Below are 12320 nucleotides of genomic sequence, written 5' to 3'. Positions count from 1 at the left end.
TCAGGCATACTGAACTGAAAATTTGATGATGATGATGCCAATTCCAGTAAAGTCCTAACCAACCACTGGGCTGCCTCTGTATCATATTCTGTCTCTGTGTACTTCATAAAATAAAGTCCAGTAACAAAAAGGCTGGCATACCCATCAGCACTGTAGCTGAAAATGATGACATTGAAGGAGCCGGAGCAGGTCTCACAGCACTGAGACTGATGTCAGCACCAAAGATGGCTCTAGTGCCAAGACATCGAAGGCCATTGTTCTTAAAACCAACAATGGTGCTGAGGGAACTGAAGTTGAAATCAGTGCTGACAAACTGCTGCCAACAACCTAAGGCTTAGTAACCTTTATCAGTAAATGATTTGGCACTCAGTTTGCCAATACAGAAGGGGGCATTGGTAGTAACAATATCACCTCTGAAGTATCCACAAAGGGGAGAAAAGACACAACAGTGGTAGAAGGAAGGGGGTCTTCTCCTGCCACCATGGATAATGATGCAGAGGAAAAGATATCCATCTCAATTTGCATCTTAATGACTGCCCTCATAACCTTCTCCTAATCTGTATGAAGTCAGGGACTGAGAAGAGACCTGGGAAATTTATAAACATGGTAGAGGGTATGGGAAAGTCTTGAATCCAGATATTCAGTTAATTACATCTCAGAGAAGAAACTACTAAATCTCCCAGACTGGAGCTTCTGGAACAACAGATACCTCTAAAGAAGAGACTCCTTTTAAAGAAGACACTCACTTAGAAGATCTAGCCATAGGAGAATTTTCAAGATGAGAAAAATCTATACAGCGAATTCTGGAGCATGTGGGGAAGATCGACTGGATTCCTCAGCATTCCCACACTATTTCAAACTTTTCTCCTTTTTGTTTAGAGGGTAACACACTGTCTTATTCACACCCACATGATGGAAAGCATACAACAAGCAACATTAACAACCACAGGTGATAACTTGAAACTTTAAATAAATGTTAACTTTGCAAATCCCACAACTGCCTACAGACACAACCCAAGTGCCTTAAACTAGACAAGAAAAACGGTAATAGTACTGACCACAACAGCAGCCTGAATGAGAGTGGGGAATGAATGAATGCTACAACCTACCCAACAGTTTTTGTCAAAATTTAAATAGGCAATTGTCCAAGGCAATCAGAAATTTCCCCCAAAATGGAAAGTTCTGACATGGAAAGTCAAATAATTTGACTAAGAAACATTCTTTCATAAATACCAGAACAGGTTAAAAAAAAACACTGCCAAATGAGCCTGTTAGCATATCTCAATGCTAAAGCAGCAAATGAGACCTAAAGACCATGGGAGGTGCAGTATAGGAGTTAAGGAGGGAGTTTTACAGCCTAAAAGCATCTTTAAGGTCATGAGCAACTGCTGTCCATGGTTAACTAGCCCCTACATAGAAGTGGACAGACTACATCATGTAAGATGATGTCTTTTAAACCAGGAACAGAAATACAATGTAACCTCATAGTGCACATGTTTGTGAAGTTTAATGCAGAAATCTAGAGTGCACTGGCAGATGAAAAAAAAAAGTATTTACTGAAAAAATATGGCTCACCAAGCCAAAGGATTTCCCTATGCTTGATTGACTCATTGTACAGCGAGTCACACTTCAAAGACTTTGCAATACTGCAACACTGTAAATTAAAAAAATATGAAAACATAAAAAAAATTTCTTTCTTGCAAAACCATGGACCCCCCCCCCCCAATATGCGGGCAAAGTCCCCATACCCCAACTTTTATATACCAAATCCATAATCCCACTATAGTGAGGGAAAACTGAAAAAAAATAGTGCGATGCACTACTAGTTCATTCCATACAAGGTCACTGTAGTTTTGACAAACCACTATATCAAAATCAAAGAAAAGCTACTCAATGGAGGATACTTCTTCGGAGTGTAGGTATGCGAAACCAAAGACACCTATCACATGCTGAATTCTACAAAGACTGCATAGGTCAATCTGTTCTCTATTCATCACTCTCCTGTTACTACTGTCATCACAAGCTGCAAATGCCTATCCATTTCATCCCAAAATTTCACTTATGAACCTGATGGGGAATGTGAGAATTGGTGAAATAGAAGTTATGTACTTACCATAACATTCCATGTGAGTTGTTTATCTCGCCTTTATTCTCACTGATGGGTTCGGAGCCGATCCTCGGCTCTGACACGGCCGATAGCAAGCTCAAGGTTTGCCAGTAGCTCGAGACCAGCCCCTTATCCCACAATGCACTGCTGGAATTACCTCAGATCTTGTTTGCTGTGAATAATAGTCTATACATATATATACATATATACAACCCATACATACTCTCATATATATCTACGAAGAACAGTTCCCAAAGGGAAAAAAGAAATATTGAATAACCAGAATGGCACTAGCCTCTAAGTCAACAGTCAGCCAGGAGGGGGAAGGAGGGAGGGACGTGAGAATAAAGGCGAGATAAACAATTCACATGGAACGTTATGGTAAGTACATAACTTCTATATGTGAAGTTGTTAAATCTCGCCATTTATTCTCACTGATGGGTAGCGTCCCTAGCACCCTCAACCCTGGGTGGCTCATGGGAGTATGTTCTTCAGTACAGTAGAACCAAAGGAAGACCTGTCCCTAGAAGCCTTATCTACTTGGTCTAAGCCTCGTGCCTTTATCACACATTACAAAGTAGCTGCGGTGCAAATATTATCAAGGGGCAATTTAGCTTGAAAAGCAGAAGAGGTAGAGACAGCTCTGGTAGAATGAGCTTTTGGTTTGTGCGTTAAAGGCATGTTCGCATTTTCATATACAATCGGATAACCATTTAGATAAGGTTGTTTTAGCCACTGGATTGCCTTTTCTTGCTTCTGAAAAGGATACAAAAAGTTGTTCTGATTTCCTAATATCCTTAGTTCTGTCAAGATAAAATCTGAGCTGTCTGTGAACATCAAGTTTGTGCAGCATATATTCCAACTTGTTAGAGTGGTTGGGGAAGAACACTGGTAGTTCAATGACCTAACTGATATTTGACTCCGAACAGACTTTAGGTAAAAATGAGGGGTTTGTTCTGAGAGATACTCTATCAGCATGGAAGATCATGTAGGGTGGTCTGATGGATAATACTTGAAGTTCTGATGCTCCGCGGGCAGACGTAATGGCCACAAGAAAAATTGTTTTCCAAGATAAGAATTTTAAAGCACAAGAAAAAGCTGGTTCAAAGGGAGGAAGAATAAGTTGAGACAGCATAAGGTTTAAATTCCAGGGAGAAAAGGGAATTTTGATCGGAGGTCTCATATGAAGAACGCCTTTAAGGAAGTTTTTGGATAATTTATGGCTCATAATATTTGAGCCATCAAGACCAAGGTGAAAATTTGAGATAGCAGCTAACTGAAATCGAACTGTAGCAGCTGCTGCCCCTTCCTTAAAAATTTTTGTCAAAAATTCCAAAATGGAAGATAGCGGAGCTCAGAAAGGGTCAATGTTCTGCGCGTTGGCCCAAATTGAGAACCTTTTCCATTTACTGCCATATAGTTTCCTGGTAGATGGCTTGTGAGAAGACAAGAGAATCTGTTTTGTATCTTTTGAAATTGAATGAAGCCTGGCAATTAGGGGAAGTGGATTAGCCAAGCAGTCAGTTTCAGGGACTGCAGAGAAGGATGAAGGTCCCCTGACGGGTGCATCAGAAGGTCCGGAACTGGGTCCAGGATCCATGGATCCTCCAACAGATGATGGTGGAGAAATGGAAACCAAATCTGTCGAGGCCAGTAGGGGGCTATGAGTATAACCTTCCTTCCCAGCGATTTTGTTTTCTGTAAAAATCTGGGTATTAATAGGAAGGGTGGAAATGCATAAAGGAGACCCAGGGGCCAATCGTGCATCAGTGCATCTCTCGGGGGATGACCCGGAGGTGGTATCAGGGCAAAGTAGCTTCTGCATTTTGAATTGAAGTGGCTGGCAAAAAGGTTGCAGCAAGGCTGGCCCCATTTGTGGAAAATCAACTCCGCAACCTGTTGTTTGAGAGACCACTCATGAAGGAGTAACATTGCCCTGCTTAGCTTGCCCGCTATGACGTTGGATTTCCCCGGGATGTGCGCTGCTAACAGAAAACGCTGAGACGACACAGCCCATTGCCAAACCCTGAGGGCTTCTCGACAAAGCGGGTAAGACTTGGTTCCGCCTTGCTTGTACAAGTACCAGACTACTGACATGTTGTCGGTCTAGTCCCTAGAGGGAGAGAGTCCTGAAAGTGCTGCAACGCTAGAAGTACCGCTCTCAGCTCTAGAACATTGATGTGCAGATGTGATTTTTGATCTGTCCATGTGCCTTGGGCAGTCTTTCCCTGAAAATGCTCCCCCCACCCTATCAGGGAAGCGTCCGTGGTCACAGTGGCTACTGGGGGGGGGGGGGGCAAAGGGTCTTCCTATTGTAACATGAAGAGATGTCAACCACCACCGAAGGTCTCTCCTGCAAGAATCCATAAGAATCATGTGGTGCATTGGTAGTTTCTGGTAAGACCACTGAGCGAAGAGGAGCCATTGAAGGATTCGCCTATGCACCCTTGCGAGTGGTATAGCCAGGATTGCTGCCGCCATCAAACCTAGCACTTTCAATAGCTCCGCTGCTGTAGCTTTGTTTTTTGATGCCAGTGAGCTGACGTTTTGGCGGAGAAGCGAGACTCTTTCAAAAGGGAGACGTAGAGTGGTGGTTGAGGTATCTAACTCTGCTCCTATAAAAACGGTATGCTGAGATGGCAATAAGGCAGACTTTTCGAAGTTGATCGTAATGCCTAATTGATGGCAGAGTGTCAGAGTGTATTGTTGTTGTTACCTGAGTCAATTGATGCCTGGTGGTAGCGGTGAGGAGCCAATCATCTAAGTATGGAAACACCTGGAATCCTAGATGCCTCAGGTGAGCCGTGACCACTGCCATACATTTGGTGAACACTCTGGGGGCTGAAGTGAGACCAAAGGGCAGGGCTCGAAACTGGTAATGAGTGGCTCCCAGCCGGAAGCGCAGATGATCTCTGGAGCATCTGTCCATCTTTATGTGATAGTATGCGTCCTTGAGATCTATGGAGCACATACAATCACTTTTCCCTAAAAAGGGAAGAATGGACTGAAGCGTGACCATTCGGAACTTCTCTTTCTTTACGAAGTTGTTTAGTCTGTTGAGGTCCAAGATAGGTCTCCAGTCCCCTGTTTTCTTTGGTACCAAAAAGAATCTTGAGTAAGTTCCGAATCCGATTTGGCCTGCTGGGACTGGTTGGATGACTCTTTTTTCTAGCAATCTGTGGACCTCTATGATTGCTTGTTCCCTGAGATTGGGTGGAACATCTGGGATTTTTTTGATAGGAATGGGTGGGGTAAAGAACGGGATGAAATATCCTCTGGAAATGATGCTTTGTTCCCAAGTATCCGATGTTATGTTTAGCCAGGCTTCCGGGTACAAAGACAAGCGACCCCCGACTGCCTCCAGAGCCGAACAGTCGGGCCCCCTTTCAGGGGCGCTGGTAGGACTGACCGGAGAACTGACCCATGTCACCCTGTTGCTGCGGACCCCCTCTGCCATGGGGCGGCGTCTTCCGTTATAACCCCCTCCTCTGCCTCTAGAGGGGGTTTCACCACGTTTGCCCTGAAAGGCTGCCTGAGTTTTACCAAACCACATTCCCCCCCCCAGGCCCCTTGGGGTATGGCCGAGTAGAAGTGGAAAAACAGACCCCAACGGCAGATAAAGTCTTGCCTTCCTTCTCACACCTGGTTAAAGTTTCCTTTACTTTGGGCCCAAACAGTGATGAGCCATCGAATGGGGTATTAATAAAGGAAGACTTGAAGGGTTCTGCAAAGGAACAGAGACGTATCCAGGCTTGTCTGCGAAGAGCAATGCCCGAACTAGCGGCTCTACTCGAACCATCAGCTGCATAGGATATGAGACGCATGGACGAGTTCACTACTGAATTTAGGGTAGTGAGCTGGGCGTTGACTTTGTCGGCCACTCCTGTAGTTACTGTACCCTGGAGAGTATCTCCTAGCTCTTTCAGGAGATCTCTCTGTAGTCTTGTAAAATGGGTCAAGTAGTTCAGTGATCGCAGAGAAAAATTCGCTGAACTAAACATGCGCTTCCCATATCTATCCATAACCCTAGAATCTCTGTTAAGGGGATGGATAGAACAGGATGTCTCAGATACTTCCTTTTTGGTGGCTGTAGCCACCACCATGGCATCCACAGGCACTCCTTTTGTCAAAAATGGCTTATCTACTGGGGCAGATATGAATTTGTTGGGTCTGACCCCCACGCCTTATGAGAGATCAGTTCCATGAGCTCGTCGTAAAGCAGACACCCCCAAAAAGTGGAAGGTTGAGACCCAAAAGCCTTCAAGAGCACAGACTCATCTTCAGTAGGGGTCTTGGACTGCCAATCGCCCCTCTGACTAAGGATCTCTAGTATCTCTGCAAAGGAGATATCCTCAGAGGGGGATCGAGAGGACCCTTCTGACTCATCTAAGTCCGTGTCAGATGTCAAAGACTCCTGTGGGGAGTCTAAGTGCCTCCTCTTGCACAGTCTCTTCCTGGGCATCTCCTCAGTGGGAGGATCTGGAGAGGTCTCAGAACAGCAGAGGACACCCTGTGGGGGTACTTGAGGCTCGGGGTCTCTACGCTTAGAGGGGTTGGTAAATGCAGAAGTAGACACAAGAGCTTGAGGGGAGAGGGAAAGCTGAACCGATGCTGACGTTGTCTTTGGATACAAAACTCTCCTCATAGGATCGAAGGCACCACGGCTCCGATGAGAAGGAGTGGACGGACCCAAGAGCACCGTACGATCCTCCCGCATCGAAACCCTGGGCTCCGAGCCTGAGGTAGGAGCTGAGCTCATCCGAGCTGAAGCCCCAAGAGGAAGAGTCAGCACCGACAAGTCGGTGTGACTATCCTCCCCGGACCCGAAGGGAGAGCGTCGGCGCAGAGGACCTCCGAATAGACAGAGCCGATAACCCCGGTGCGGGTATTGGCTCCAAGGGTTCAACCACCATCGATTCAACTTCCTTCGGCTCCGAGAGTCCAGTACGGCTCGGAGGAGGAGAAGACAAGTCCGGTTCCACGATCTTCGGCACCGGCGAGCTGGTCGGGGCCGACAACAATTTGGCAAGTCCTGGTGCCTGTAAAAGCTTCTGCACTAGCCGATCCATGTCCAAATCTGAAAGGCTGACTGAGGACTTAGCAGAGTGCACTGAAGGTGCTGACTGGAGCAGAGGTGAAGAAGGAACTTCAGAGACTGGCTCCAATACTGAGAGCTGGCTCTGAATCAAAGGTACACTCGGTTCCGATGAGTGTGGAACCGATGACCCTCCTTCTGAAACTTTAGCCTTTTTGGAGACCTTATCTGATGACTTGGATTTGGAGGACGTACTAGCACCTTCACGGCTACTCAAAACTTCCAAAAAAGATTGCTGTAGCAATCCCCTGTCTATAAGTTTCCTCCTTCTCTCCAAGAGGACTCTTGAAGAGAAGGAGTGACAAATGCTACATGTGTCTTGGAGGTGCTTGGCCCCCAGGCTGTAGACACATTGAATGCGTCTGTCAGTGACGGATATTTTCTGCCCACAATCTTTGCATTTTTTGAATCCCGATTTTGTGTGGGATCTCTCCTTATCATCTGACATACTGAAGAGAAAAACAGTAAATTAGATTCACAAACAACTAAGCCCAAACCGGGCACTATCCACAAAAGTATTATATATATATATATATATATATATATATATATATAAATATAATACAAATATGGGGCTAAGAAGCCCACAGAAAAAGCCTAACTACTAAAGGGATTAATAGTAGGAAAAGGGGGCTAAAGACCCACAAAAACTAAGAAGCCAACAAGGCCCTAATTCTTAAACTATTTAAACTATCTAAACATAACAGAACTAACACACACTAGATACATATATATATATATATATATATATATATATATATATATATATATATATATATATATATATAACAAAAAGAAAACTTTTTAAAGACTTGCTGTTGATTTGTTTCTAAAATGGTCCGAGCTAGCTGGATCACCGAGATCTGTCTTGCCACAGCAAACTAGATCTGAGGTAATTCCAGCAGTGCATTGTGGGATAAGGGGCTGGTCTCGAGCTACTGGCAAACCTTGAACTTGCTATCGGCCATGTCGGAGCAGAGGATCGGCTCCGAACCCATCAGTGAGAATAAACTGCGAGATTTAACAACTTCACATCTGTTGTTTCGCTGATTAACAGCAGCATGAGGGAGATTCTTCTGAAAGCCACTTTCAGAAAACAGTAGCTGTTGCCCTTTCCCTACTCTTGTACAACCTTGGAGTTGGCATATATAAGTTAGGGTGTGTGCTGAGGCTCTACCCCCTCACTGGGGGGGGTGAATGGGGGGTAGGATTGTTAGTCCCTCTGCAAAAAAAAAGCTTTTGTTGCATTCATTGAAAGCGGCTTTCAGTGACTATTTCTCACACTGTTGTCCATTGGGGAAATATTGTTTGATAAATTAACATGAATCCAACTGACGCTACTTCCATGTCCATCTTTTCTGTCCCAACCATCCATTTTACTAAATAACCCCTCCCACTGGTAAACTTCCTTTACAGTCATGCTTACACTTAGAACAACCATCACTCTCCCAATCCATTGGAAATATCTGCAAATATATCTAGTCTAGTCTACTCTTTCAACTCCAGCACGCTGGTTTTATTTATTTATTTTTTTTTACTGGATTTTGGTTAATGCGACTTCCAAGGTTTAAGCTTGCTCCACAAACCTCTAATCAGCCACCTGCCACAGTTCTTCCTGCTCCCAGGATCATACAGTCAATACCTACAGCTTTTCATTTCAAGTATGTGCCTTCTCTATTTTTCCATGCAGAGTTGGGGACTGTCTCACAGTTTATATTTTTGAGACAGAAAGGTGTAGTATTGTTCTTTTTATACAGAGACAAAGGGCTAACTAGACAGGGTTTGGTTTTGGTCAATACAGATCTTAATTTAGCATGCCCCTGCAGCAGAGGATTCTCTTCTCTTGCCGTTCAGGCTGTGCAAAAGGCATTGACAATCCTGCATGTGCCCTCCAGCTGCTGCGGGACTTGCCTGAGCCTGGCTATTGCAGATGTTTTCTTCACAGCTCCTGGCCTCTGTCAAGTAGTGGCTATGCAGTACCAATTCTCTCATCAACCTCTATCTGAGATGAGAACTCCTGAAAGTACCCAGTTCTTCCCTGACTCCCCACATCCACTAGACTCATCAATAAATTTGGGAAGCCAAGAAAGCAGAATGACATGCACTGAATCAATGCTGTCAGCCTAGTGTGAAAACTCAGATGTGATCTTACTTTGGAAACCTCTGTTCTGTTGATCTATGGCCTTTCTGGGCATCTACCCTAAAAAATCATAGGGAACCTGCCAACATTTATCGCTCTTTAATGGCAGATCAATGCTAAAGAAATAAGTTTCTATTCTCTTCCAAATTCATTATGGATCACTTTGACAAAGGCTAAAACAGTTTAAAGAGTCTGCCAGTTTCCCTTCATAGCTGTGTGTTCAGTATATCATAAAACTAATGCCTATACAGCTCAACTGATCAGTTATAACCAATCCATTACTTTCTAACTATTCTGACACAGCTCTTTCTACAATTTTAAAATCCTGTCAACTACAATTTGCCTTTTGTAAATTTAACATGCAGAAATATATCTGAAAGTAATTTTTATCAAATTATGTTAAAAAATACCAGTTATTCAACTCATATTCAAATTAATACATCAACCAAAAAACACACAAACATGAACATATAGCTCACCCTGCTCCCCGGAGGCTGCACTCTGGGGTCTTCTCCTCACCCACAGTCTGATTTAAGAGATGCCTGTAAAAACCGCTCAGGTCCCTCTGTTTGGTCACATCCAATGCAGCTATAAGACAAAGTTTGAGAAACATGAAGCAACCTTTACTTACCCATACTGAAATACATAACTGCACATTAAAAAGGGAAAATAATGGCTCATTTGAGTACTAACCATAACAGCTGATCTTTGAGAAGAACTATATGGTGGGTAGATCCCCTGAATACTTCTCATCCAGTCATCAAAGTTTGATTTGAAGGATGGAAGGATGCCACTCTGCTTGCCACGCCCAGACAATTTATTCCTGAGATGGGGTAATAAATACATTTCTCCGGCATTTTTTATTGTTTCGTTGGTGGAGAAGTCTTTACTTCTGGCATATGTACAGCTACTGTTCTTGCAGAGCTGCAAGAGATCAAAGAGGGTTGGGCCCTTGATGCATGGACTGTAAGACATAGATCTTCATGTAAAAGCTTGCAAGAGATCTCATATAGGAACAGGGATTCAATTCTCTCCTGGTAGCCCAGAGTCTTTAACCCATTAATCTTTTTAGTTAGGAACCTCTAGGGCCTTTTAATTGCTTCAACTGTCTGGATATATACAAGTCAAAGGGGGTGCTATACTCATGACTGGCCAAGTTAATGCTGTGGTCAGAGGGATAGATTCTTTCAGTCTGGATGACATGGTGGCTGAAGAAGAGTTGCTGACACAGGTACCAAGACTTCTACTGACAGTCTAAAGTAGGGTGCAGTCTATATCTTATATTCATGGGGAGAACTGTTCCAATAAGACAATAGTGAACTTTTCTGCATTTAATGTTGGCCTTTTTTCTGAGGCTCAGCTGTAGTGACATGAAAGTAATATCTAGCTTGTAGTCATCTACAAACTTAGTTAAAAAAAGGTCAAAGTTTGTTGTTTGAAGGTCAAAAAAGTACATACCAAAAACAAGCAGTTCCAGCACTGACCCTGACGTATACAACTAGTTTCCCTCAATATTTCTGAAAAGAAGCCAGCTACATTAACTATGTGGGTTCTATCTTTCAGCCAGTTTGCTATACATCTGACCATACAAGAGTCTTTTAAGGCTCTAGCTTAGCTACAATACCAGTACATGGTGTTTAATCACTTGGCAAGATTCAGATTGGATGTTTGGACAGAGTGGCACTATCAAGTGTCACAGTGACTTTCTCAAAGAAATTTATTAAACTAAGTAGACATGCTACCTTCTTGACACACCTATACTGTTGGGAATACAACTGAATGAGGTTTTTGATACCAAAGTTTATGAAGTCAGACAGGATGCATTCCACAGCCTTGTCAATTAGACTACCTACGCTAATAGACCCATGCTTGCAGAAAAAAACTATCTAATGTATGTATTGTGTCTCTCCACCAAGATAGTACAGTTATGTCAGTAAATTGCCATAACAGTAGCTGTTCAATGATCACTGCTGCAGCAACCGTAACTATACTTGGTTATATCCTGAAAAGGATATAACTACCATCGATTTTCTAAAGCTTCAGGGCATCTTCCACACTCTCAAACCATTAGGAAGTTTGAGCTGAGCTGCCTAAAAAGACAGGTTTGAGTGCAAGCCCTTCAGAGCTTTCATGCCAACTGAGAGTGGAAGGCTGAGCCCTGAGATGACATAGCTAGGAGTGAAACAAAATATATACATTATATTAAACCCACAAATTTTAACAAATACAAGAGGGGACTTTCACATCTATAATTACACAGACTTGACTATCCCCCAAGACATCACTGATTTTTTTGCAGTGGGGTTAACTTTCATACCTGATTCCCACATGAATCTGGTGAATACTACTGTTGAACTCAAACTATTTTCACGGAAAATCAATCTGACTGCCTTACTGGGTTCTACCTCATTAGTCAACAGTTCATTTAGAGTGCCTAGCTTGTTTAACCCACCCTTGCATCCTAACATCCTCTGTTTTGAAAAAATGTGTGAGATCGACTTTCGATCTCTCAGTAATCACACAAATAAAAATAAGAAGGAGAGTATCAATATAAATAATAATGAACGTGATTTCATCCAATTACTCAAAGACTGTAATATCAGAGTAATGAAGCCAGACAAGGGTGGGGGACTGGTCTTTATGGACCATGCTGTATATGTTACAACTATTACTAAGCACTTAGACACTACAACTTACAACATAGTCAGCTTGAACGAAATAAATATAGCTTTTAAGAAAATCAGAGAGACTCTAGATGATTTGCTGTTAGAAAGGGCTATAGACATAGATTTGTTTAACTTTTTGAAAATGTTGGCTCCTAGAACACCGGCCCTGTTTGGCACACCCAAGATCCACAAGAGAGTTGCTGACCCTCCATTTAGACCTATAGTAGACGGTCGTGGGTCAATTACGTACGGTTGTGCCAAATATGTGGATTCAATTTTAAAACCCCTAATATACAATAAGCAGCAAATATG

At 43.1% G+C, this 12320-nt stretch overlaps 1 protein-coding gene across 1 annotated transcript in view; it reads right to left on the bottom strand.

Moving 5' to 3' along the window:
* The window catches only part of NSRP1 (nuclear speckle splicing regulatory protein 1), an 884562-nt gene that overhangs the window by 165322 nt on the left and 706920 nt on the right, over window positions 1-12320 (bottom strand). Inside the window, exon 6 of the mRNA XM_044054474.1 lies at window positions 9822-9930. Within this exon, the coding sequence (XP_043910409.1) occupies window positions 9822-9930 (109 nt within the window). The remainder of the gene's footprint in view (window positions 1-9821; window positions 9931-12320) is intronic.

This window comes from Protopterus annectens, chromosome 13.part0 (assembly GCF_019279795.1).
Source record: "Protopterus annectens isolate FY-2018-M chromosome 13.part0, PAN1.0, whole genome shotgun sequence".
NCBI classification, from domain to species: Eukaryota; Metazoa; Chordata; order Ceratodontiformes; family Protopteridae; genus Protopterus; species Protopterus annectens.
This window is presented reverse-complemented; position numbering and strand designations above follow the sequence as displayed.